Source organism: Channa argus, chromosome 16, assembly GCF_033026475.1.
Source record: "Channa argus isolate prfri chromosome 16, Channa argus male v1.0, whole genome shotgun sequence".
NCBI lineage: Eukaryota > Metazoa > Chordata > Actinopteri > Anabantiformes > Channidae > Channa > Channa argus.
Genome location: NC_090212.1, coordinates 10,406,557 through 10,434,286, shown reverse-complemented (window position 1 = coordinate 10,434,286; position 27,730 = coordinate 10,406,557). Strand labels below are relative to the sequence as shown.

General features: G+C 39.4%; 2 protein-coding genes across 4 annotated transcripts; one reads left to right on the top strand and one right to left on the bottom strand.

Moving 5' to 3' along the window:
* Window positions 1-631: 631 nt before the first annotated feature.
* On the top strand, window positions 632-2,631 carry LOC137101510 (transmembrane protein 179-like). Its single transcript, XM_067479993.1, has 4 exons — window positions 632-948; window positions 1,352-1,489; window positions 1,573-1,651; window positions 1,728-2,631. The coding sequence occupies exons 1-4, from the start codon at window positions 647-649 to the stop codon at window positions 1,899-1,901; spliced, it is 693 nt and encodes a 230-aa protein (XP_067336094.1). The 5' UTR covers window positions 632-646; the 3' UTR covers window positions 1,902-2,631.
* A 193-nt stretch (window positions 2,632-2,824) lies between these two features.
* On the bottom strand, window positions 2,825-15,903 carry c16h14orf180 (chromosome 16 C14orf180 homolog). 3 transcript variants are annotated; one of them, XM_067479990.1, is made up of 11 exons: window positions 15,288-15,903; window positions 14,528-14,558; window positions 11,246-11,332; window positions 9,612-9,732; window positions 9,138-9,221; window positions 7,677-7,707; window positions 7,463-7,571; window positions 5,824-5,990; window positions 5,536-5,668; window positions 5,065-5,091; window positions 2,825-4,631 (listed from the first exon to the last, which is right to left on the bottom strand). In XM_067479990.1, exons 1-11 carry the CDS (start codon window positions 15,591-15,593, stop codon window positions 4,426-4,428), a joined length of 1,302 nt encoding a protein of 433 aa, XP_067336091.1. In that variant the 5' UTR covers window positions 15,594-15,903; the 3' UTR covers window positions 2,825-4,425. The 3 variants fall into 3 exon arrangements, with proteins under 3 accessions (XP_067336091.1, XP_067336092.1, XP_067336093.1); XM_067479991.1 differs by lacking the exon at window positions 5,065-5,091 and having other exon boundaries at window positions 15,288-15,902; XM_067479992.1 differs by lacking the exon at window positions 9,138-9,221 and having other exon boundaries at window positions 15,288-15,888.
* Window positions 15,904-27,730: the final 11,827 nt, after the last annotated feature.

The window sequence follows — 27,730 nt, the reverse complement described above, 5'->3', positions numbered from 1 at the left end:
GAGGTGGTGGTGGCAGCAGGTGCGTTGCCCACTGGAGGGCACTGTGAGCAGCACTGAGGCTGAGTGGCTGAGGAAGGGGAAAGACACCTTGGCCGGCTCACCAGATGGAACCAGTGAAGCATGTCAGATGGCAGTGACAGCTACCTGCCCTTCTTTAAGGACTGTCACTACGTATAAACAAGCCATTACTCCAATTTGCGAGTGTGCTGCCTGTGAATACAAAACGTGTGTGTGTACAAGGATGTGATTATATTGAACCCACTGAAACCCACTGACCATACAAGAGAAAAGTTATACATTTTAATCATCATAGTTTTACCAAAGAGCTAAAATAAATGGATACAATGCCGATTTGTAGTTGAGTGAAAAGATGGGGCAAACTGAATGTCAAAGGGTTAAATTGTGTAAATATTGGATAAGTAAGAGTTATTAAGCTGCTGCGAATGGGATCACCTGTAGAAATGCAATATCTCCACAGTGGATCCAGATAGGCCTGCTGTAAGATGGAGAAACCTGAAGGCCTCTGTCTGCTCATTAATTTGCACCAGAGCGCGTCGTCGGATGCTGCGCCTCCGCTCATCGGTGCCTCCACCGCGCAGCCGCAGCTTCTCCAGGACGCAGAAAGCAGAAGAGGGTAGACAGAAAAATGGCCCTCGATAATTTAATTTTCGCCCAGTGCATTCTTTATTTTTTAGCTTTCGTATTCGGTTTTATCGCCGTGGTGCCTCTATCTGAAAACACGGAGGATTTCGGAGGAAAATGTCTGCTTTTTACGCGCGGTATGTGGCAAAACGAGAACATCACTGTGTCCAAGCAGCGCTTCATCGTGGAGGAGTGGGGACCTGAGTCCTCCTGCAGCTTCATCACTTTTGTGGGGATAGCGTCCCTCATCCTCTCCGCCGTGCAGGCATGGAGGCTGCTGTTCTTTATGTGCAAAGGGCACGACGAGTGAGTGACCGTTCACTTGTGCTCGTTCAATACAGTTATATACCAGCGTCATAAAACGCTCAATAGGACAGTCTGTTCCCCCCAGGTTTAACGTCTCAATGTAAATGTTTTCCCTATCCACGCCCTTGTCTGGGTGCCTTTCTTACAGAATCTGTCTGTATGTGCAGGCTATGAAATAATGAAAATTATCCACAGACTAGCGCTTTTTAAAACGACCAGTCAATGTCATCCTCCATTGCAAAGATGGAGGGGATAGACTTTGAAAAATACTGTGTTTTTTTTTTAATATACTGTGTTGTTCTGGGACATGGCTCTGGGGCAATAAATGTTTCACTTTTAAAAGCTTTCATGTTTCAGAAAAAATGAAGCGTAAATGTAAAGCATTTTTCTGTTTTTCCGGCAGCTCCATCTTCAACGCTTTCCTCAACCTGCTGATCAGCTCCCTGGTGGTGTTCACAGTCTTCCTGTCCAGCACAATCGTCAGCGTGGGTTTCAACCTGTGGTGTGATGCCATAACTGAGGGTGGGACAATGCCTAGCAGGTGAGAGAGCAACGCCTTAAAGTTAATATACAGAGAGTTTCATTAAACAGTGCAGGGCTCCTCATAAATGCCCTGTTTTGTAGCTGTGAGGACCTTCAGGACACTGATCTAGAGCTTGGCCTCGACAACTCTGCCTTTTATGACCAGTTTGCTATCGCTCAGGTACGTGTTGGTATGATCTACATCACTGAACCACACTCTGTATTTGGTCATATCTCTAATCATGTCCCTGTTTTAGTTTGGCCTGTGGGCTGCCTGGCTCACCTGGCTTGGGATCGCAGTGATGGCCTTCCTGAAGGTTTACCACAACTACAGACAAGAGGACCTGCTGGACAGCCTCATCCACGAGAAGGACCTGCTGCTTGGTCGCTCCTTACGCCGTGGCTCTGACCTCAAGACTGGGCTGATCTAGAAAATAACAGGACGCACAAACACGCTCATTCACTCTCAACCATAAGATCCTCTCTCCTGCCACGTTTGCCTCTGTAGACAATCAAATCAATTGGTTTCTGTTCCCACTGACCATGGATTAAATCAAATAGGTTTTAGGTTTGTTTTTCAGAAGTCATTGATTTTCCCTTGAAAAAAAAAAAAATCAAATTGTTAACCCTTTAGGAGGATCAGGTTTATTCATCCACTTTGTGCATTCCTCTCTATGGCACATAGCCATAACCAAGCTTTAGATAGTGTTAAAAGCATTTAATGGAAATATACACCCAATTTTTTCAACTCGTGAATTTCTATTTAGCAACACAGTATTAATGGCTTGGATAGACTGGATGCTGGATCATGTTGTCTTTGTGAAACCTTTGCATGAGGCTAATGCATGACAAATTATTAGGATGGTGGTTTTAGATATAAAAAGGATGCTTTTCTTTTGGTACTTTCGTTTTGTTACTTCATTAAATGTGTTCTTTTTAGGTATTTTTTTCTAGGTAGGGAGTGTGCTGCGCCTCGGTGAAGTGAGAATCCTGTGCATGCTGCAGCAAAGAAAAACATCATGTGCTTTTGCAGTGTATTTCAAACCTTAATCAGCAGTTACAGAAGGTGTTTTTGAAAAATTACATATTATAGTTGGGTAGCCAATCCAGAAATCCTTTTAGCAATCTGCGTGAGATAAATAACAAAAAACTAAAAACAAATTCCATCTTGTGCCATTCAGTATCTCAGGCTTCTCCTTCTCCTCTTACACTTTATAGGCTATAAACCAATATACTGTATTACTGTGAATAGACCCACAAATGTACCTGCATGCATCTCTCTTCCTGTTGCATTCACATCACACACTCACTTATTGTCAGACATTATAGGAAGAAAGCATCTCAACTGCTTGACTTTGATAGGCAATGACAGTTTTATTCAAGACAATTTGAAATCATAAAACGGTAGAAACTAAGAAAACCCTCCATAAAGGCACTTCTTTCAAAGTGACCGTAAATGTTTGGACAGCAGTGGAATGCAGCTTCTAAGCTAAATGTGCATATACAGGACATGAGCATTGTTTTATTGCTAATGACAATTTAGTTTGACAGTACGGAGCTGAGAATATTTCTTTCTTCTCTTACAGGCATTATGAGTCCGATATTGCTTTGACTTTCAAATGTGAGATCTCAGAAAATCCAACGCTTTTTCAGTTCCCTGAGACCTGTTATATAAAGAACAATGTTTTACTGGAAACTATGTGATGTCTGTTATTGCTCATAGGGAGAGGTCTTTGGGATGTGCATCAAGGTGCCCTCATATAATCCCATAATCCACTGGTGTGGTGGTTTGACTGATTGAATTTAATTTCCTTTGATAAAGGGGACACATATCACTGTATCACAGTATCTGAATTTGCTATGTATATTTTGTTTAGCCTCAAAAAACTTAATATACTTGACAGGTGAAAATCATAATTTTTACCTTTTCTTCATATTGCATGTATTTTGTGAGTCTACGCTCACCATATACACTTGGTGACCGCTTGACATCACAATTACAACCTGAATATATTACTGTTTTTAAATAGAAATGTAACAGGTAACAAAAAGTTAAAAAATTCAAAATGACTGAAAGTTGGATACTTTGTGTAGATGCAGATATACAGTATATAAGAATAAATATTTAGGATAAAGGGTATTCTGTGGGATTCAAGCAGTTACAAAGAGAAGCACTGTCAAAAGCATTAGCATTCATTCAGACTGAGTATAGTCTATTTGATGATAGATGATATTGTGCTGCAGATCTTCTCAGTGGAACTAGGAACCAGATAGGCAGTCAGTCATACTGACCAGACGGTCTGTGTAGAGAGAGGTGGGTTTCATCTGTCATTCAACCCGTGAAGCCCTGTGTTTTCCTTCTTGAGGTCTATCATAAAACAGTTTACACATTTATGCCTCCATCCTCCTTCTTTTAAATGTGCGCTGTGCCAGTCAAAGCTGTTTCCAGTCATGTCTACATTCCTTTATGTGCAAATAAAAGGCTGAATACTGTGGTAGTCCTTAGTATATTGAACCATATATACAGATTTTGAGTTTGTAATATCTGAAATACAGTAACAAAATAAATATTTGCATACCATGGAAACATTCTCTCATACAGTATACTGTGACATGAACTGACAAATTACATGGTTGTGGTAATTAGTTGAGCAGGCGAATTTTATATGTAAGCATCAACATTACAGATGTGCAAATTGTCCTTATAGCTAAAACAAGGAGTGTCGTGCCCACCACCTTAGCACATATATACATATAGACAAGGAAGCTACATATTTCTGGGATTAAACTTGTTTCCCTTTTCGATTGTGAGAGTGGTTCAACACCACAGACAGTGTACAGAGCCTTGCCAAATGGCTGAGGTGTTTGTAGGCCCGGGCACCTTTAAAGATAAAAAAAAGAAGGGTAAGAAAAAAACGAAGGAGGCTCCATGTCTCCATCTGTGGTTGGTATCAGTCATTGCATGGTCAGCCATATCCAGCAGCCCCACAGAAGCTGTTTCATGTGCAGCAGGTACACAGCCAAAGCAGCCTCCAGCTCCTCGCATACTCGCTGTGGTCGCCGGCGGTCTGTGCAGTACATCGCCACACCCAGGAATGACATAAGCACGAAGAGGCAAGTGAACAGGGCGAGGTGGGGACGGGACGGTGTCGTCTCATAGGCTGTGCCCAGAAAAACAAAACACTTTTTTCACAATTTTGATTTGTAAATGAATATTTGAATCACATGCATGCACGGATTTCATTCTTTCAAGACCTCGCAAGATATGAGGAGGATTTATTGTGAATTCACAAAGGATGAGGTGAAGCATTGTCACACAAAGTGTGCTTTTGTCTTTTCTCTTTTAAACATTGTTATAAATGCAGTGACAGTGAAAAGCCTCAACTCCGTATTGCATTGCAGTCAGCAAACCTAATAAAAAGTTAAATTTGACCTGCAGTTTGTAACCCACAACCCTCCTAAATCCTTTTCCTTGATGCTTTTCCACACTTAATTAAATTCCAGTGGGCTCTGCTATAAAAAGTTTAGTGTTGTTGTCCCTTAGTCATGCAAATTAACACAGTGATTATAAATGCTACTTCCAGAAAAACTTACCACCTAAATAGTCACAGTAAGGAATATCTGTGAAGTCAACAGAAAAGAGGCCAGTCAGTCAAGCGGAGCCAACCTTTGTGAACTACACCAGCTACAAACTAGCTGCTCTACCCTCATGGACTCAATCTCTCTGAAACAGACTCCATGGTGCCTCATTTGCATGCATGATAAATTAAGAAGAGTAAACACTTGCTCATGTTTTTTACATATAAGCTAAAGAGCCTGTTGACAGCTGGGATGGCTCAAATTTTGAGGAAATACCAAAACTGATTTACTTAGTTCTTTGTCCTACTTGTCTTTCAAAATTGACATGGAAAGACTGTAGAAATGATTAGTGACGTGAGGTCACTGGACTAGTTTGGTTGAAGTGTTGAAGCACCAGAGGGCAGCACGCTCTCTCTGGCTATACAAACACATGTGACCATCTTCAAATGAGGAGGCTGGAGATTCAAAATTTGAATGGTCTCTTACCGTGTACTGTAGTCTCTGGCTCCCTGAATCGAACCCTCCGCTCGCCTTTCCGTTTGTGGTTGGGTTCTGGTTCTGAACCATAGTTGGAGCTTGGCCTCTTTAAAATTGAGGTGGGGATTTTGCTATTGGTTATCTACATTAAACACAGTTCAGGATTAGTGTTGTTATTGTAAGCTCACAAAGAGTTTAAAAGACCAGCCACCAGCTGGAATATGATCTATTAGAAACAAGCTGCACATATTCAGAGTAAAACACTACTGTTGATGGCTGCAGGTGTTTTTTCACTACCTTAGGTCTTAATGTGTCATCCTGTTGGTGGTGGCTGTCCTTTCTGTGACGAACATCTGAGTGTTTCTCCTGATGGGAATGATGAAGACAGTTGACGGTGTCTCTGATGGACTCGGCATCAGCAGCAAAACGTTTAGACAGTGCAGACACACACTGACCCAGGGAGTCTAGAAAGAGAGCCATGACCACACAGAGTATGAGCACTATTGCCTCACACTGTGCGTCTTCAGGTCAAGTTAAATATCCAAAATTAAACATGCAAATAAGTTAAAGAAAAGATGCCAGCGTTAACTCTGTCAGTACCAGATAAAGCTTAGTGGCTTCAGGTTCCAGTTAATATCATCTAGGTCATTATTTGCATCAAAAAACTTAAATAATTACTGATATTTACTAAAAACACTTTGATGTTAAATAATCTAAAGTTTGACACAGTTGTCTTGGTTGTTTCTGTTTGTTTCAAATTAGGGATAAAGACAAAACTAACCAGGTGACTTATTTTTGCTATTTTGGTAAACTTTGTTGAACTGCACAGAATTCACCAGTCATTAATCGCCAACATTTCTAAAGTGGAACTTAGTTTGACTTATCATGAGGAGGGTGTTACAGTGTTTTTCTGTGATAAAGTATGGACCATTTAATATTTTTTTAAACCACAGGGTCCCACACAAAACAAAAGAGATGGCCGTTGGCTTACCAACCCCCCCAACATAAATACTAGTGCTTTTATACACTCACTAAGTGGTTTTAGTTCAGATATTACTAGATATTCCCATGTATTCTCTTCTAACATTCTACAGTCTAACTTCAGTCAATATACTTTAATTCAACTTGCAAATACATGCAAAACTTTTGTCAGCAGTGGGAGGGTGACTGGTCTAGTTTACAGCAAAGTGTATCTAGAGGACAAGAGCTGTAAACACTTAAACATGCTGCTGTTCAAAGCATCTCACTGTGCAAGAATTCAATTGTGTACAATTTAAAATCAAAGGTCTCAAAAAGTTCTTATCTGCATTAACAGCTACAAGCACTTTTTGACCCTTTACCATTTCACCAAACATGTACAATTCCATCTGACGTGAGCAACAAGGAATGTTGTTTATCTTTGTCCTTATGTGTTTTATACTCCTGACTTCATGAAGCCGTTCAGCACCACTGCCTCTGAGAGCTGACTCAGGATTGGTTTCTAAGTACTGCTTTTTCCATCACAGCAGTCTTTACATGAATGCAGAGTTTAGAGTTAAGCAGTGAGCCTTGCTCCCTCCTAATGCAAATTTAGCATATATTTAAAGCTTCACCCTCAAACAGTCATAAATCTACTTTTCTATGTTGCTTTGTATTAAACCAATCTAGTGTTCAACAGCAAGTGTTTATTAATGTAACATTTTCATGGGCTGACACGATTTAAAAGCTGATGTGTGCTCTCCGAAGCACAATCCAAAACTTGTGCTTGAGATTGACAGTCCTGTTCTGGTATTGTGTTAACAGGGTACTGCTAAGAGAGGTGTCCTCCAATATAGTTTTTTTTTTTTGTTATTCTGAATCTTGTTAGTTTTTGCTTACCTTAATCAAATGCAGTTATAATCCAAGTCTTGTACCATTGCCTTAGAATGATGCCAGTGTTTGTTGTAGCAGTGTTTACCTGAATATTCAGTCTTGCCAATCTCAGCATAGACAGTGGCCATAAGCTCCAGGCTCCTGGCTGTTATTGGGTGGTCGTTTCCAAAGGCCCTCTGGTGGATCTTAGTAGCCTGGAAAATGCAGAGACATGACTTTAAAGCATACAAACATGACACAGAACCTTTCATTTCCAAAAATCATGAAAGGATGCAAAGAGAGTATGTTCATTTATATACCTTGCCACTGTATTCTAAAGCAAGATGAGGCCTGAAAGGAAAGGAAAACAACAACGATCAAATGAACAAATGCACTGGCACCAGAGTACAATTTTAAACCTGCCAAAACAAAAACAGCCTCCTAAAAATGGGGGGCTTTGATCAGATAAAATATATCCTCATATTCCACTTTCAGTTGAAAACATAAATGGATGATATATTTCCAATGAAGATAATAACTCTGGACTTTAATCAAATGTTGTGGCATGTGCTGGATCGTCATGTGAGCATATCAGTTTCCGTGTTTAGAGCACAGTAGTATGACAAATCCTAACAAGCGTGTGCTCTGATTAGACATGGACAGCAGGGCCTCAGCACTCAGGTGCCTTATGGAGGAAGTGGAAACCTTCTATTTCAGTCAGCACTGACTGGCTCTGTCTATTCTCCAGAGTGAATTACAGAAGGCATGGAGCTTACAGTTTTGTTTACAGACTCGTGGCTTTTCACCACTTTCCTGCTTAGTGCTAAGCTTGGTGAACACGATGTGGTATAATGGGGATCTGCCAGCCACTCCACTCATATCTTCTCTGGAAAACCACCCAAGGACAGTCATCATCCTCACACCCTCACATGGGCTCATAAATGTAGAGTCGGCTCTGTTTAGTGTGGCAGATGTCAGTTTTGCTGTTCCAAGTCAACACTTCACTTCAATTAGTAATGGCCAGGTGTCTGTTTGCAATGTTTTAAAGTTCCTTCTCAAGCGACATCTGATCAGACAGTAAACCTCTTTCCTGGTCTAAATGACTTCCTTCGACATTGCTGAAAGATTTAGGAAGTATTATAACTTCCTGACTTCAGAAGAAAGAATGGGACAGCTGCTTATAGTGGAGTAAGTTAGGTCTTCGTGGATTTTAATATCATTTACATTGTAAAAACCAAAGCCGCTTAGTGTTTTTATGTGCATCATTTAGTACAACTATTGTAGCCTTAAAGCAATATGTTTCTAAAGTCTGAAAGTAAATATCAAAGAGCAGAATCAGATTCCTCTTTGTCCTTATTTAGCCTGAAACCCAAGCCTCTGGGTACAGTCATGCACAATCAGTACCATCTCATTTAAGTTTAACTACTGTATGTTCCTTGCATTGATGAAGGACTGCGACCAGCTCTCCACTGAGCAAACCTTCCACCCTCTATCGCCCTCCCTTGCAATCAGGTTAAATGGCCTACACCAAACAATGACAACAGAGGCACAAAAAAATAGCTGAATGCTGGTCCTAACAAAGTACCCCTGCAACAAGAGACACCGGCTCCAGTTAAGGTGCTCGTCCTTTACCACTCACATAGAGTGCGGTGTCTCTTTTCTCCACATCTAAAGGGAAATTCAACTCTGGCTGAAAAGACTTGCAGCTGTAATTTATTGAGTTCTAAAAATTTCCATTCAGGGGAATGTGTTGATGTGCAAGGAAACATGGATATGCTTACATTTTCTGTCTGTAACCAAAAAGGTCCCATTTGTCATACAGGGTGAAGGGGTGAGAGCACTCACTCATGTGCTGACTTTTCTTCCTTTTTTTTAAAATATGACACAAAAAAGTAAGGACAAAAGTGATATGTTGCTTAACTGTCACACAAATGTAGCCCAGCAAGCCAAATACTTAATTTCAGCAAAATATTTATGTCAAGATTAATTCAGTTTGATTATACGTTGTGAAACAAATGAGCTAGTCATTTGTCATTACAGGCCTGTGTAATAACAATGGAAACAACTAAATGCAAATATCTCCTTTGCTTTATTGCACGTAATTCTGTACCATTTTCACTTCAGCTCCGTAAAATGCAATAGAAACATTAATGTAAAAACATATAGAAGCCTAGTGAGCTCTCAACTGACAGAACACAGAACGTCCCAGTGGTTACACCACAACAGAAGCTACAGCAGGATACAGTTTTACCTACTGTTTGCTCATGATGCACAGCTGAGCCAGCCGTTCGAGGTGCTGAGCCTGAGAGGCCTGCTCCGAAAGCTCCTCTGGGGTTGTCCATCCTGCCGAACCCAGTGTAGCCTCCTCCTGAGGCCCTGTTACACAAACACAGGGCATGGAATCACAATCAGTCTGCTAAACACAGTCTTTCTATCTGTCCCTCTAGTCTCACTGTCCTTTGCTCTCTTTACCCCTGTACAGCTGCAGATAGTTAGTAAATAAACCCCACAAAGCTATGGTATCTGGCTGTCAGTCTGTCTGGCATTGGGACTGTTGCAGAGTTTAAGCCTGAACAGCAGAGTGGAGTCAACTGAGGACTAGAGACAAGAGAGCAGAGATAAGGGCAGGAGAGAGTGGATAAGGGAGTCAAACAATACCACGCCCACTAGGACACAGAGACACAGTGACAAACCACAAACATACTGACTGTAGATAAACACCACACATACAACACTGGAGGTGGAAATGTGTGCGGTTTTCAATCCATGCCACAAGCATATGTAAATAAATAACTTAATAGATTAATTGTTTGCATTACAAACACTACAAGATGACATTTGTGTCACTGTAAAAATTAAGAGAAAGGTACATGTGAAACAGCGTTTGGAACGAGGAAGAAAGTGTGCAGGCTGCAGCCACAGTGCCAGCTCTGCTCGTGCAGAAGTCCAGCATTGAATCGAAGTAAGTGCTGAATCAGGGGGACTCAGTATTCTACAGTGACACACAGCTCCTAATGCAAAGTTTGGCCATTTGTCTTCTGCTATGTCTGTCCCCAATCTCCTCTGCTGTGCCTATGCTACGCTGCGCTGCTGCCTCAGCAGCAGACACAGAGAAAGAGGCAGACGTCTGGAGCTGGGCAGCAGCAGATGATGAATGAGCTGCTCGCTTAAAGCTGCACCAGGTATATTGCAAACAAAGATGGAGTTGAGTAAAACGGGACACATTATTTCATATTAATTTAATGAGTTCAAATATATTTTGGGGGTGTTGGGAAACACACTGTGTCATTAATATTATTTGCAGGTCACAGGTGATAGTGCTTTGGTGGGTTGCCTTCTACAAACAGTCTTTTAGACACTGAACAGCTTGAGTGTATACGTTACTAGTCCTGTCAAAAGGCAACTGCTTACTACTAATAGTTTCCTTATCATTTCTTAATAATATTCTAAAATGTCCTGTAGAAATAATTAAGTACGAATAATGGTGTGTATATAATGTAAATATGTAAATATTTTGGGGGGAAATAGAGACAAAGTTCAAAGACTGGCAAGGTAGTTGAACTCAAACTGGAATTTCTTAAAAATGCCCTGGTTAAACTCAAATTAACTCATAAATCATGTTGTGTTTGAAAATTTAGTTCTTCACACAGTTACTTGCTTGTTTACAGTGTTCGTCTGACCTTCACTGAGACTTTGTTACACTAAACCAAATTAATTGAACGGATTTTAAATGAACACTCTTAGTAGTGCTTATGGTACATGTGTTTAACAGGAAATGTCAGAATGCTATCATAGGCTATGTTCATACATACTGTACATGCAATGTATTATGCACTTACTGTACATTGCCAGAGGTGTTTATCAATAGCATAATGTCAAATATACTTGCCTGTGCTCCCCTGAAGAGCTGTGAGCTCGATCATTGCCACTTCATAAAACATTTTTTCAGCCTGAATGAACTGGAGGGCCTTCCCATCTGTTTATGTGGGTGAAGGATCAGTCTCAGTTGTCAACAGGGTTAGTCAATAGTTGAAGTTAAAAAGAGCTTCACTGCCCATTACAAATTTTGTTTTGGGTTTTTTTGTTTTCAGGCCCCTGAGAAAAACCCACATGGAAAACATAATGTGTTACTAATGTTAATGTTGAGGCTTGGATTTTGCAATCCATATTTCAACAACCGGTAACTGTGTGCATGTTTCTAAGAATCTGCTTGTTTGTCTTTTTTAAACGAGGAAGTTTGCTGAATCTGACAAAAGGTTATATCATTTTACATCTATTGTTTTATAATGTATTTTTGTTTTATATGGGCTGCTTTTGCTTCCACGAAAAGACTGTCTATTTTAAACTTCCTAAAAATAGAACCGGCTCAAATTATCTAATAATTTTCTGTCCTTGTGTTTCTATCCCACAGTAAAATGACACCACTGATGCTTGTCAGGTGAATTTAATGACCAATGGGATGGAGAATGCTTAAAATAAACACAGCCCTGCCTGTCTAAATGTCCTACTTACTATCAGATCACTCACGTGTGAAACACTATACGTTTCATTCTAGGTATTTCACTTTTCATCACAGAGGTGACACTACTAATTATACCTACATATCTGACAACTTTTATATCACAGTTGAAAAGATGGACAATAACGCTTAGCCACTCTAAAGCTTTTAGATGAAACCAATTGTTTTTCTCATTTTCGCAACAGGACAATGATGCGCACATACACAAAACAACAACAACAGAAAAACCTAAAACAAACCAAAGACACAATAAAGGAAACAATAAAATCCTACTATATGGTCCTCTCCCCAACAAAAAGACAGTTTCATACAAAAAGTTAAAAGGCAGAACAGTATTTTAAAAAGAAACATCTCATTGGTACTAACTTAAAGAGGTGGGTGTTGGAAAGCTATGAGTGGATGTACATCTGAATTATTTAAGGCACAGCACAGTAAACAATGTCATGGCAACCTGCCATGAAAAAAAACCTAGGGTTTTTAGTAATAAAGTGAAACTCCCTGTGATAATATCATCATCACACACTGTACCACAAATTTATTTTGAGTCTTTTGGGCCTTTTAATTTCAGAAATTCAAAACTGATTAGAAATGCAGTATACCTGTCCCAGTTCCTGGGGCAGCAGGAAACTAAGAACTAGCAGCAGGGAATGAGGCGAGTATGAAGTGGAGCATCTGCGAGGCAGGATTAAGTGAACAGCCTTCATCAAAGGTCAGAGCACTACTTCAGCCTGCTATTTTTAGCCTGGCTGGACCACAACAATACCACAACAGGAACCTCACACAACCCTCTCTAGGGAACGAGCAGCACTGTTGACACACACACACACACCTCCCCTCAGCTGATAATTGGACGGCACTTCAAAACTCAACAAGAACTTAGATTATCACCGGCACCTTTAAAGACACATTTGATCACACGTGCCGTATAACTCTGCCTGGGGTGCACTGAATTCACCAGGTGGCAGCAATCAGGGACTTTCGGTTCAATTATAGATAATAAATATGACTCAAATGTAATACTTCTATATTGATTAGCTTGTGTTTTTAAGCTCATTGTGACTATAATTTACTATTTCCTGTGTGAGATATCTACACTGTAAATCTAAATATAGGAAATACCAAATTATTACCTGATATCCACATTTGTAAAGAGATTAAATTCAATTTGTCCAGGTCAGTGTACTTTCCAAGAAAGATCACGTATCAGTAAACAGTGAGCAGCCAAAAGAGCTGTTAGCTTTGGACAAAGGTCACATGTGTGTGTTGTGCCAGCTCTGATAACAATTTAGCAAAATGGTCATGGCATTACTGCTAAATGTGTCTGTAATAAACCCAGCACACCAGATAAAATAAATTTGCTTTGTATATGTAAATTTTGCCTTTACTAATTGTAAATTTGGTTAGACATTAGTCTGTGGGTTAGACACAGAGATAAGATGTCAGAACAAACCATGTATTCTGTGTGTGCATGTGTGTGTGTGTGTGTGTGTGTGTGTGTGAAATTGTAAAATTCCCACAACCTGCTCCAAGTTTGAGTATGCTGACCCTTCTCCTCACTCCCTAGAGGACAGTGGCAAAATACCACAGCGTCAGTGCGTTTGCTCCTATGATGCTCATGAGAATCACAGAAAAAAATGGACATCTCGGCAGCACTTTATGGAAATTTACCACACTTTTAATCTTTTAACATGACAATTATTTACAGACAAAAACTCAAAAATGTTCTTCAGTCCACAATTATATTATTAATGTTTACATTAGATTCTAATTTTGTGGCATGTTGTGTGTCATTATCAAATTGCCTTTAAGTGCCTCTAAACTAATGACATATTATACAATATAAAATGTGGTTACATTTAATGTTTTGAACTACAAGTAAAATAGTTTAGTATGCTTTATCGTACGATACATCAAATGCCACAGCTTAACCTGATGTTGCATTAACGATTTGTAGATATTATTGTGAAATTACTTAACTCTTTCATTGTAATCGACCCTCTGAGGTAGCTACCTCTCCATGCTGAGAGAAGCCAACTCTGATGCTATTGATGAAGCTCAGCTCAGCTAATTGACCTATTTTGGAAAATGGGCAGTAAGGGGTAGAGTCTTGCTGAGGTAGATAACCTGAGCTGGCAAGTTAAGTGTTGAAGTGTCTCAGTGACAGGGAGAGGAGCCATGGAGGTAATATATACTGAAACATAACACCTTTCTATTATCTCTTTGTCCTATACTGCTATGCTTTATAAAGGCAGTGAAGTGGCGATGCACAGGCTAGTCAGTGCAGATACAGGTTAATTAGTGCTCTACCACTCTGTTGTGCAGAGATAAGAGGCTACAAATCCTCTTAAGAGACAGACACACAGTCTGAGCTGCACATTAAATGTGTGGCATTCTGGGACAAATGTGTTATTATGAACTTGCCTAAAGACATTCACTCATCCCTCTTGGTTTACACTGCTTTCTATAAAGAGCCTACATCCTCCTTTGTGCAGGAATCTGCCATGCCTGTTTCCACTGACAATCCATTACATGTACAACTCAGAAATAGAAAGTTAGTTTTATATTTAGCTGCTTGTGCTTAAATTTAAGAGACAGTTAAAGAAAAAGTCAGTTATGTGAGCTGGGGACAATTTGTTATAGTAAAAAGGATACAATTCTTTTCAGTGATGAAGAGTTCTGCAATCTGTAAAGCAGAGAAAAGCAACCACAAAACATGGTTAAGTATTAAATAATTTATGTCCACCATCATTCACATTTGTGTGTCATAGCCTGTCAAAATCGCAGCACCACTTGTCTGGTCAACATCATGCCACACGTTCCAAAGTTCTGGAGTAAAGGCTATGTTTGGACATAGGGGACATTCCTCCAGGCACTACTAAACAACATTAAATCTGTAGCCCTGCCTTTGTAGGAGGGTCTTGTTAATCACCCCAGTATGTAATCTGTTGAGACTTTGGCCCGATTACACGGTGGCAAAAAATTAATGCCTATGACCTTAAAATAACAAAACACAGCCCACACACACAAATGGGACAGATATCAAGTGGACACTACAGTATTTGTTATAGTGTGAGCTGTGAACTGTGGCTATATTTTTGCCCTGCATCCAATGTCTCATCATGCACACATCAGTCCTGCTGAGATGGAAATGATCTAACTGTCACCACCAAGACACATGATGAACTGTGTTGTCAGATTTAATTGGTGTTAGAGAGATGAAGGTTGAGTCTGTACAGTGTAAATAATTTTTTGTCTGTACAGTGCAAATACTTGATACAACAGATACTGTGGAAGCATGTATTGATTTGTATATGCATGTTGGTGATTTGCATGTAGGGCAAAGGCAGGGAAATGCATACAGATTGTGTTGTTGGGGGTGTGTGTGTCTGTGTCCAGTCCTCATCTGGCTCACCTGGTGTAGACAGTTGGGCAGAGAGGTGAAACTCTGCACATGGGTCAGTCCCAACAGGCAGCTGAGGAAGCAGTGGAGGGCGGCCTGGTACTCCCCCTGCTGCTGGAGCTGCTGTCCCAGCTCAAATAGGCCCTCCCTTCCCCTGTTCAGCATACCCAGCCAGAGCCAGAGCCAGCACTGTCTCCCATCAGAGCTCCACCAGCCGAGGATAAGCGTTCCTCTCTTCGTCAATCCCCTGAAGCACCACAAGTAGAAAGAAACAGCCTCATACAGAATGGAAAGCTTTAAAAAAATACAGCTGCTCATAAAAACACAGAGAGAAAGGTGCTGGAAGAGGAGAGAGCAGCACTTCCTCTCAGTCTTGTCTGTGTATGCTAAGTCAAGGACAGGTGGGAAGGAGCAGGCTTAGGGAGCTCCAGCGTCTCACACAGAAGAGATCCATTCCCGTCCCTCCTTCCAGGCTGCACCAGGAAAGGAGGACAGAGGAAGTCGGAGAGAATTTGCTGCTTGAATGGCAGAGCCCTGGGCCAATCTCTGCTCTGCTCACATACAGTAGCTCCACCAGTGTGTGTTTGGCGCACGGAGTCTCTCTCCAATCATAGGACATGGAAGAAAGATGAGAGGCAAATATGGTGTGTACATCCATTATGAATATCTAAATCTAATGTACAGTGTACAAGATTTAAGTATTATTCTGTTTTGACCCAATTCTCTCTGATATTGTGCATCCTCAGAGCAATATATTATGAATTTTACGATAAATCTTTAGTGTGTCAGGAAATTCATTTGAACTATTGCCCCACTTGTGATTTATAGATGAGGAGTACATGTGAAGTATACACAAACAAGAAAATAGGAATAAATGCTGTGTTGGATTGTTTCATATTAGAGCAAAGAGACCAAGCTTTTGTGAATTCTCTAAAGCAAAATTAGACAGAGAATGCAAACACAGGGTCATTAAGAACAAGCATGGTACTATATAGGAGAGCGAAAAAGCACTCACTATTCAAACAAGGACAACAAATATTTATTCACCAGGAGTGTCTCCTCTGGATGTTTGCTCACTTCCTTTTACACTCTGCTAATCAACATTAATTTCTGCCTGTGGAAAAGGAGAGGGAGAAGAGAAGATGAGATACTATTGCAACACCTACAGTAATTCCCTTCGGATTCAGAAGATTGTGAATGGGTCTCGCCTCAGAGAGCATAACTCCTCCACACCAAAGCTTCCATTTGGACATAGGCGTGGTAGCTGGAGAAAATTAATGGATGCAAGAAAAAGCAAAAGGACCGAGTCACGTGGCTGAGGAAGATGGGACTAATTGGGGATCAGGGAGCATTGCACTTGCACTGGTGGGTCAGACCCTGTTAATTTGGGAACACTGCTCATTTTGGACTAACAGCATCTAAAGCAGCCACGGGACTTGATTACGTAGACACAAGCCACTTTATCTCCTTCTTCTATAAGAGAGGGAACACAGACAGGTGATTGTGCTCACTTTAATGTGGCGCCAATGGAGTTGAGTTAGGATTCAGCAAGAAAGTAAACAAGGCTTTAAATGTGATTGAGCTGGAGTGACATCGGCTGACGCTCAAGGTTCAGTGATAATTGAAAAGGATTGGGCTCTGTTTCCACATTACAGGTCAGTCGAGCTGATCAGACACACTTCAGTTGTAGGGGTGTGGCACTGGATGTTCTGCCCATGTTAACAACATTCAACAAAAAAAAAAAAAATCCGAAAAGAATCCTTTCAAGATGTTTCCTATTAAGACTGCAACTGCAATGCTTTGTATGTTTTTAGGAATGTGGAAGACAGCAAGTGGCTTAAAAAAATTAAAAAAAATTTTTTACGTTATTTAAGTAAAATTTAATAATTACCTTGTTTAGCAAGTGTCACCTATATATTTTGTTAGTTATACTGTTTGGTAGAAAGCTATGTCTTTGACCCTGGATCACATTAGCATTTTGGTGATTTTATCCAATGTTTCTAGCAGGAAGCCCCTGCAGAAATACAGTAATTCAGTAAGTCATTAAACTCGGTAACACCTGTGTAGATTTGCATACCCAAGGTTAGAGGAAAATTAGCATTTTACCAACTGTATGGTTTTCTAACATGATAATGTAAAATGATGCTCTGAAGGATCAACGTCTTGGACTTGCTGGCACGATTGAACTACAGTACAGATCAGTTGCTCACACCCTCCCTGTGCAACACCTCTTGCAGATGTGCTGACAATCATTTTGACAAAGATACTGACTGATGGTGACTATTCTAAAGTGCAAGAATGGAAATCTACCTGTAATTGGAATATCGATTGCCTGTCTTGCAGAGTTGGTAGACAAATACATCAGTATGATCAGTGAATGCTGCACACTACGCCACTACAGCAACCATTCTCAGGGAAGCCAATACACCGGACGAATGTAAATGAATAGTGAACAGGCCCTGCAACAGAATGCAATGTATAGATATAAATTTAACATGAACTCTAATTGCAGTGCAGTAAACTCCAATATATTCAATTAGTGTTAATGCACTAATGTCTGTATAATCTATATTTACAATTTTCCACTTCAGGGTCATTATAACTACAGTTAAATATTACAGCACACCCACAGTAAATACCTATTTAACTAGGTGTAAAATAACTTAAAAACCCAGGATTTTACTGTAGAATGAACCACAAATTAAGAACTAATGCCTGTTTGTTTTGTTCTGAAAAGCTCTCCATTTATTAATTTTAATGAATTCTGACTATGTGGACCATTTTCATATTTCTCCTCGACACTCAACATAGAGTCAAAAATCTTTTCTGATCATTTAATAAACCATATGTTAGAATGATGCGTTTTGCATTGTCCAGCAGGTTTGCAGAGAACCATTACTTCTCGTGTCCTGTCCTGTCATTTAACAACACTGCGCATGACCCTATATCAGCATATACTATTTTTATTTTCTGCATTTTGCAAATACAGCCACTCTATGCAACTTTACTCTATTGCCTAGAGGCCTCTGATATGGAATATTTTATTCGCTGTGAATGGCAGCAGCTACGTCCCCAGCTACAGCATGCCAGTGCCTATATGGAGAGAAGACCAAGTGCTCTGTTTGCTATACTGCACCATGGTGACTTTGCAGAACCACATCAACACACACTATTGCAATACTAAGTATTTTACAAAATGCCACATGCACTGATGCAGACCGTTACAGACATGAAACCTTGTCTCACTATGTGTGTTTTGTTGTTGAAGCCATAGTGTTGACGCACTCTTTAAACCCCACTACTGTGGCTGCACCCCTCTAAGATTCAGGCTTTGGCAGTTTCATTGGCTTGGACCTGACAACCACAGCTACTGAATGGCAGTTTATGACCTCCATGTAATCAGTAGTAAATGGTGCCACCATCTGTCTTTTTTTTACTCAATTATCTGACCCAGTGACTTTTACTGAAAAAAACTGTCCAGGTAAACACAGTAACACAAATCCCCCATCTGTTATTACAACACACCTATACATCATCTCACGCTGTATTATTTTTTTCCAGTCAGTTCTCATTCCTGTAGTTGTATGAGTGTGAGTAAAATTAAAAAAAGTCAAAATCACCACCAAAATTATACAATTACAGCTGTGAAGCTGTTATTACTCAAATCCTCATAACTATTTCACTATTTAAAAAAAAAATCACATACAGTACACACTACAAACTCAGTTTAACCAACAGTGTATGCCTAGGCCTTTATAAATGTTCTTAAGGAACCTCATGTTTAGGATTAATCTCAGCCACCGTGTTTTAAAATCATTAATAATAATTGTTAATTATGAGGGAATATCTCATACTGTACTGCACCTCTGCTGCACGTTTATCTTTTGCTCCACTCTTGCACTGCCTAGTGGATAATCCGAGAACTTTCAGTGGCCTCAGAGACTAGATGCTTGTTTCAACAAACCCTTGAAGATCTGAATGAGTACTTTGTGTCTTTAATGTAGTGTATAAGTGTAAAAGGACATGTGACTCATTCTGTTAAACCTTACAAATCCACATGATTCATGGCTGTAGCTCTTACTAAGAGTACAGGACCATCTGTTCAAAATAAAGTAAGAGTTTGGTTTCCATGTGTGGGCAGCTAACTAAGAAACTGTGTCAAGTGTCAGAAGAATCATTTACTTCTTACTTTTCCCTGATCACATACTATGGGAAAAGTATGTGTCCCATCTGACAGTCATTTATTTTTGGCTGCTGGCTGTGGGTTAACGCCTACATATTCTGTCATACTCCTTAATTCATTGCACCTGTGAAAGCTTTTCTTTATTCTTATTCTCTTGCTTATTTTTGACGCTTACATTCAGGTGTCACAGACATATCCTATACATGCCACTTCACTCTGCATGGCTTCTCAACAAGGAGGAAAATAATGAGAAACCTGAGGAGAAAACATATTTTACAGCATATCCTAGCTATAAATGTGAATTTGGCTGGGACAGTTCAGAAATAAAAGCTAAAATACACTCAAGCTGTTGGCAGACTATCATTTCCCATGCAGTTATATCAGCTACACAGCTTTGACATGAGGTTGCCATGCCAACTTGTATCAGTCTAGTCAAGCGTTGTCCAAGTCACGAAACAGGTCACTGGGTTAATGTCTAAGAGGAATTCAAATCAGACCACACACAACCTACCAACACGGCCTGAGTGTTAACAAGACACCTGCAGTCTCGCTGGCCTTGTTACTGCTAATCATTTCGTTATCTTTATTCTCCCATGTTCCTACTCTTTCCATCTAATCATGCAGGTGTGAGCTACTGTTGCATTTAGTTGGTTTCTCTCCTTCATAAAAATGGCTGAACGGCAAAATAATAATGAGATCTGGGATTTCAAAACCAATCCAAACATCGTAGTGAGGACAGGTACCTTTAGTCAGTAAAGGACTCAAGGACAGAGAAGTGCTCAAACCTAAATCTGGGCTGAGCGCAATAACAAGATTGCAGTCACATAAGCTGTTTTCAGTTTTCTCCACTAGGAGTCTAAATTGAGCTACAAAGAACCACAGTACAGAGCCACTGTGGAATATGACATTAAATAGGCATCATTATTATAACCTGATTCTGGCTGTTTATCACATTTGAGCTGTTTTCCAAAATAAGTGTAAAAAAGATTCTGGATAACAATTTCAAATAATGAGCAATGTCCATATTTTTACTTCTATACCATTATCAAATTATTTGCAATAAGAATAAACCAACTGCACCCATAATTACTAAATAAGTAATAAAATGTTTTGTTTATGTACACTTCTTGATACATGTCTTAAAATGATTTGCTGCAATGCAGACTTGTCTTTAAAGTGAGAGCTTTCCTGAAACAAGTGCATGTTTAAATCTGATAAACTGAAACTCTCGGCAGAATCCATTTCATCTTCACATTTACTGCTTATTGTTATATTATATTGTTGATCAGAGTGTTCGTATCTCATCCAATATCAGCACTGAGATACCTTGAAATGTAACGCTGAGAGAACCTTAATTTGATCTTTTCCTCCTGTGAGACTTCACATCATCAGGGACAGGCACAGATCCCTCACTTTAAAGAAATGCCAGTGAAAAAAATTAAAGGTTAAATGTTCCAGCATTCACTGCCTTGCAGGCACGACCGTGACTGTATATTGTTGTTGTCTCAGAAGTAGCTCTGGTCAGTGTTACGGTCAATCAACCACTGATACGGACTTCAAAGACACATACTTCACTTTATGACAGTTCAGGAGGGGTGGATTATTATAAAAAAGGCAGAAAAGACCAGTAGCCAGGAGGGACTGACCACGCACAGTAAATGTTTATGTGTCATTATTCATCCTCCAAGAGAAGCTCTTCACTTCTACTCTCAAATTCCTTTTTATTATGGTCCATTCACAGCCGAGATAAGAGGCTTTTAAATGTAATTGGCTGGAAAATTTGGTCGTTTTGTTTTCGCTGGTGAATTGGTGCTACTGTACATACTTAATCCTGGGAATTTCCAGCCATTTTACATTTCAGTGGTTTAGAGAGAGTCAGGGAAATTGGCTCATCGCTCAATAGAGCTGAGATTTCTGCTGATGACATTTCCATTAACAACAGGACATAATATGTTTATAGATTCCTGTTTTTGTTGCCCTTTAATTTCTCCCTCTGCAACACACTTTCTAACAGCTGCGTGGGCATCACAAGGAACTTTATAGATTGTCTATATAATGAAAATATAGGCTGTAAATTGTGCTGACAAAGCATGTAAAGGTGGCTGAAGTAGAAATCTGCATCTCATGGTGAATTATAGAACAGAACAGAATTTAAAGGTGCCTTCACAGATTTTGAACTTGCTTCTTTTGGTTCTAGTTTGGGTAGTACATGTACATAAATGCCATTAAACTTTCCATTGACTTCCCTATATCAAAATATCGCTCTACTTCCGGTTGAAAATGCCTCCAGATGACATCACTTGAAGGAACCTTCAGTTCAGTTTATGTTATCTTGTTGCTCATACTATGGTGTTTGTAATCATGGTCAATCCGCTTTTCCAGAGCTCCCTCAGATGACATCATTTGCCCTTAATGACATGTCTTAATGATAAAAAACTCCTCTGTAAGAGTTGTTAAATATTATAATATATAATATTTTAATATAGGGAGGTCAGAGGGAAGTTTAGAGGCATTCTGAACATTGATATCCTAAACTAAAGCCATAGAGAGCAAGTTGACATTTTTAATTAGATAACAAATTAAGAAGTAATTAAGAAGTTTAATTAAGAAGTAAAAATAAAAATAATAATAATAAAATACAGTGTTTTACAAAATAATATTACAGGAAGTAAATAATTGCACACACTGTATTGTTAACTCTACAATAATTGCATGATGAGGTCATTTTAAAAATCTGATTAAATAAATATGTAAAGACATGAGAAGAAAATTACCAAAGGCCTTCCTGTTTCTGTTACATCCCAGTTTTCATCTGTTCTGGTGTTAACAGACAACTCCAGCCACATGATGTCCATTAATTGTAAGTAAATTTAATTAAATTCTGTGTGACCAGGTCTGCTTATTGAGTATAATTGGATTTGTGAGGCCCTGATGATGTTCTTAATTCACAACAAGAAGCTTTCTGAAATTTGATGACAGAGAACACAGTTGTCTGTCTTTTACTGTAAATCATTAGTGTAAATAATTTACTGTACATATAAAAAATGGAAGATTTGGACACAGTAAAACCTTCTTTATTCTTAGTTTTTGGAATAATGCATTTAACACATTATCACCTCGAAAATAAAAAATATGATGAACAAATTAGACACAGAATTTTGAATTTTTGGACATGTGAGGGGCATGTTTTTCATTATCCCAAATTGGTGAACGAATGCAACTGGAGCTCTTTACTGTCTTTAAAAGTTACAGAGGGGAAACTGTGGGAACCCTATAGTTGGACAGCCACATCTGCCCTGTGATGATTATACAATAATAATTACATTGGTCAATGGAAGTCAAGAGCTACTGCTCCATGAACTGTTTATTTACGGAGTCGTCAACCTCTGGACAATTTCATCAAGGGAAATAAACATCCAGGGTCATGTCCTTCACTAGTGAAATACGTCAACTCATCTGTGAGGCACCATGTTAATAAAACACTCTGGCACAGAGACATAAAACTTAAATATTAGGTGCACACACACACACACGCAAAAAGTTTAGATTTAATCTCAGTTTAATCATCTAAAATCACTGTAAAATGCTGAAAGGAAATTTTTGTAATGACATTTCAGTGCACTTGATTAGAACAAGTTGGGATGGTTGTTTTGTCATTATTCTCATATTTATTTAAATGTGAAAGTGCTGTAAATCTAAGAGTGCATATATGTTCTGCAAATAATGAGCTGCAGCCTAACAAGAAAAAAGTGTTGCATTCTAACCTAATTGAAAGATGATCCAAAAGTCAAGAAAGCAGACAGTAAACAGTCTGACAACCTAGCTGAAAATATCCATTTAATCCATATAATTATATGGTGGAAAGCTACAAGTGGAAAATCCATAATGTCTTTTGAGGAGTGTTATTAGGTAAGCACCTTGGTAACATTGTGATAGTGCTTTGAGATATTTTCTTTCCCACCCTTCCATGGCTCTCCCTCCTTCCCCACCCGCCTCAGTGTTGTAGGATTTGATGCATGAATTGAGAGATGGATTAAAATAAAATTGGAGCATAATTGCTTGTCTGCGAAATGAATCAGGGCGTTGATTCAAAAGAATGACGGGCATGATCGGCATGCCAATTTATAGCACATCCTGTCCTTTTGTGCAAATCATCGACCTGAATCTAAGCTTCCCGCTTCCCTCAACACAAACACACCTTTTTAAAAAAAATGGTGTTTTAACTGTTTTCATCTGGCTGTGCAGCCCATAAAGCATGTCCACAGAGGACGTTGTTGGGGGGAGAGGGAGCTCTCATGGGAAATCTAGTAGTTTGTCTGGCGGGAAACAGGAGGCGTAAACAAATGGAAGGTGGTGGAGGATTTACAAGTTCCTGATGCATTCATCTCTATGGTGGGACAATCCCACCCGCTCAGTCATGGCTCATTCTGACAGACTGCAAAAAGGCAGTCAGAAAAACTAACTGGCTGCTCATGTGAGTGTCAGGATGTACTGCCACTCTTCTGCTATACAATACACAGGTAAAATATACTAAAACTGCAGAATTACCTACCATGCAATAAATTGAGCTGAGGCTGGCTGGAAACAGCTGGCGGTGGATTTGTGTCTGCTATAAAGGTTAAAATAAGTAGCTACGACTGCCCTATAGGTGGTTGGATTTTTGGAGACATTCTCTGTGATTAAAAGTAAGTTGGTCTTTTCATTCAGTTAGCTATGATGGATAATATGGCAATTTTTTATCTAATTAGTTATATGGTCTTGTTTTTTTTAATTTACTATAGTATATGTCTAAAACTTTCAGCTGTTGTTTTGGAAATAACCAATACTTGAATCACTGATTAGAGATTGATGTACTTTTTTATTGCATCTGGTCAGCATTAACACAGTTGAGCCCATCTGGACATTAATTACACATCGCACATGAAGCAACATCAAACAATGTGACTACATACTGCATAATATGCATTATGTTGCACATTAAATTAGTATGCAATCACCGATGCATTTATTTTTTTTATTGCACATTCCCTTGACTATAAAGTTAGGCTATTGTATTACATCTAAAACAGCGTATCACCGTGAGCTAATAAAAAGCAAAATTCATCTAGAAACGCCTGACAGTTTCGCCTCCAGGAGGAACGCAGTGGGCATATTGTAAAAATCCATGATAATTATCTTGCAATATTGGTTTTATTACTAGAGATTGTATTCCAACCACATGCTGCTTTCTGGTATAATTTAAGTGCTTCACTGCCATTTTATGTGAGAAGGGTTATACCCATAAAGCAAACACGGAAAACAAACAACAGACCAGTCTAGGCTTACTGTACTGTGTTGCGTATTGTTTACTGTACAATAAGGCATCAACCCAATGTAAACAATTACTTCACTGTTACTGTGATTTAGGATGGTGTATTACGTTCTAACAATGTACACGTAGTGGGTACTTCCTTTTCCTGCTATTTCCCACTTACTGGAAAATTATACATTGCTCTTAACCTTGAAAAGCATCTGTTGTAGGTTTACCCCACACTTGTGTGGTGTGAAGCTGGATTATACAGGGTTTTCCTTTCAAATCTTTTCTCAGGTTTAATTTAAAACAGAGTAGTTTCACATTCATTCTGTATATGAATCAATCTTGACATATGCATTTGGGCTAAGAAAAAAAGTTGATGACAGTGTGACAGACTGTACTTACTGAATGCTAATGTCAGCATGCCAACACACTCCCAGAGACAATGCTTATGCTGATGATGATTAATAACTTAAATTTTTATTATATACTCAATACTACAGATGAGGCAGGAACAGAAATAATTTTGCAGGTATTTGTTTGAAAATAAATGATAAAATTATTATATCATACATGGTTATCAGTCTGGACTACAGCAGTGATCACCTGGCTGATCAATGGAACAACAGGCGGACACATCCATCCATAGAGTGCTGCTGCTACTTTACATCTTTATGTAAAGTAGTATCTTTAAGATTTCACAGGAGTAAATTACCTTGACCAGAGTTTGTGTCAAGTGTCTCTCACTTGATTTATTCTTTTTCTTGTGAGATGATGCATCATGATGGTCAATCATCTGTGAGGCACAGTAGGTGTTCGCTAAAGCCAAACATTCACCTTTCACATCACTTCCTGCTCACTACCCAGCTACATAGCGGCTTTATCATGCCTCTTACCTATTATACCATTGTGAGAAGAAAAAAAAAACAATAGGAGGAAACCTCAGCACAACCCGCACTAACCCTCAGCAGAGAACAATATACTTTAAGCTCAGTTCCTGATCTCTGGCTTCTATCCACTTTAGATAAGTCAACTGTAATGTTGAGTCCTGAGCTATTAACCTTGTCCAATACAGTCTAAAGGCCTTTCAGTAAGAAGACAAAAAGAATAAGACATTTATGGTTTTCTTCTACTTGCTTGTATGGAATTATAATGATACTGTACAGTTTCTATGTGTGAGGCTGTGTTTTAGATTTGACAGCTGCTATTCCATTTTTACCTTTTGACTTACAATAATATAATATTTTAAATTCACTCCTGAAAAGGCTAAACCCCACGGTGCGGATGCAGCACAGCAGGCCCCTCCACCTGGCTAAAAGCAGTTTGGCAGTGCAGTTCTGTAGAGCATTAGACATGTCATAATTGCATCCACTGTCTGAGGTCACAGAAGGCCAGTGAATGTGTATTACTGATGGAACCATGTGGAGTGAGAGTAACCCATTACTGCAAGCCCCATACAAAAGTGAAAAATGAAATGGCTTTTCAAAAACTGGGCTGCTGTAACATTTTGGTGCCATATAGCTATAGTGTAACTGTGTCAGTTGCAGCGGGGGGAGTTTGTGAGGAAGTGGGCAGCTCAACAGGCGCCATGAAGATGGATTGATGAGACCAAGGTGTAATTTCCTGGGAGTCCCCCAGAGAATCCCAGCCCCTACATGGGAATTGTCACAAATTGCAGATGGACTGCCACACACACACACACACCGTAGCTTTATTCTCTTTTGTGAATCACGACACACACACACACACACACCCACGCACACACACACAAACACACACACATGCACACACACACACACACACACACACACACACACACACACACACACAAACACACACACTCCCACATAGAGGGGGAAAAAAAGGGAACCAGATCTGCATCTTGCAATTTTTACTGAGGGAGTAATTTGCTCCAACAGCAGCTACAGATGCTGGTGGGAAGAAATTGAGCAAATAAAACAAATCTAATTGCAAATAAGTTACCTGGTGAGTTCAGTTGGATATTCTCCTCTGAGCCTCTAAAAGAGAAAAAAAAAGAAAAAAAGAAAAAGGTACACCTATAGTGATACACCTAATGCTGCACCTGCCACACTTATTGGGTTAATTGGATTTTCTGACATTTAGAGGACACAGTAAATTTAATCATCGGTGGCATTTTAAAATATCCAAATATTTTTCAGGCCTGAAGAGGGCAGACGAGGATTCATTAATACATGGAAAGTGACAGTTCATCAAATCCACTGTTTTCCACAAATACTGTACAACCCGAGGCATTTGTTACTAACCCAATTTGCTAAGACATTTTAACATACTTTGAAAAAAGAGTAAATTTTTATATTACCAAAGACATGAACATTATCATAAATTATGCATTAATTAGATCTTCTGCAGCGAAGCTACATCACCCTATACAGCATTACTTTCAAATGTACAGTGTGAGGCTCAGCAAACACACTCCTATCAAATCCATTTGTTCCACCAATGTAACAGTGACATGATAACTGCCCAGCAGGCAACAGCAATCAGGAGAAATAGAAGTGTATTTCCCTGTGACGTGAGCTATAAAAGGCATCCATCCAAAGAGTGTGTGTGTGTGTGTGTGTGTGCAGAGAAAAGCCAACAGTGGCACATGGCTGGAGAGCAGATAAAACACCTGTCTTCTTATCTTTATGATGCTGCGGCGTTGGCTCTTGCCATGCCTAAGGATTTTACTACAGCAGGAGTTTCCCGCATTCATGTCCTTTTGTTTTCTATCCAAGAGAGTTAATGTCTGCTACTGTGTAGTTACCATTTATGGACTCATCAGTGAGAGAATGGTTGGCTCGACTTTTGATTATGCAGAGAAACAAACCATCTTAATGTTAACAGAATGTCCAGAATAATAAAAGCTGATATATGGTTCAATTCATGGTCATTTTCATGCTATGAGTAGTCAGGTTTATTAGGAAGGCTGCAGCTTTTATACCTTCCAGTGATATT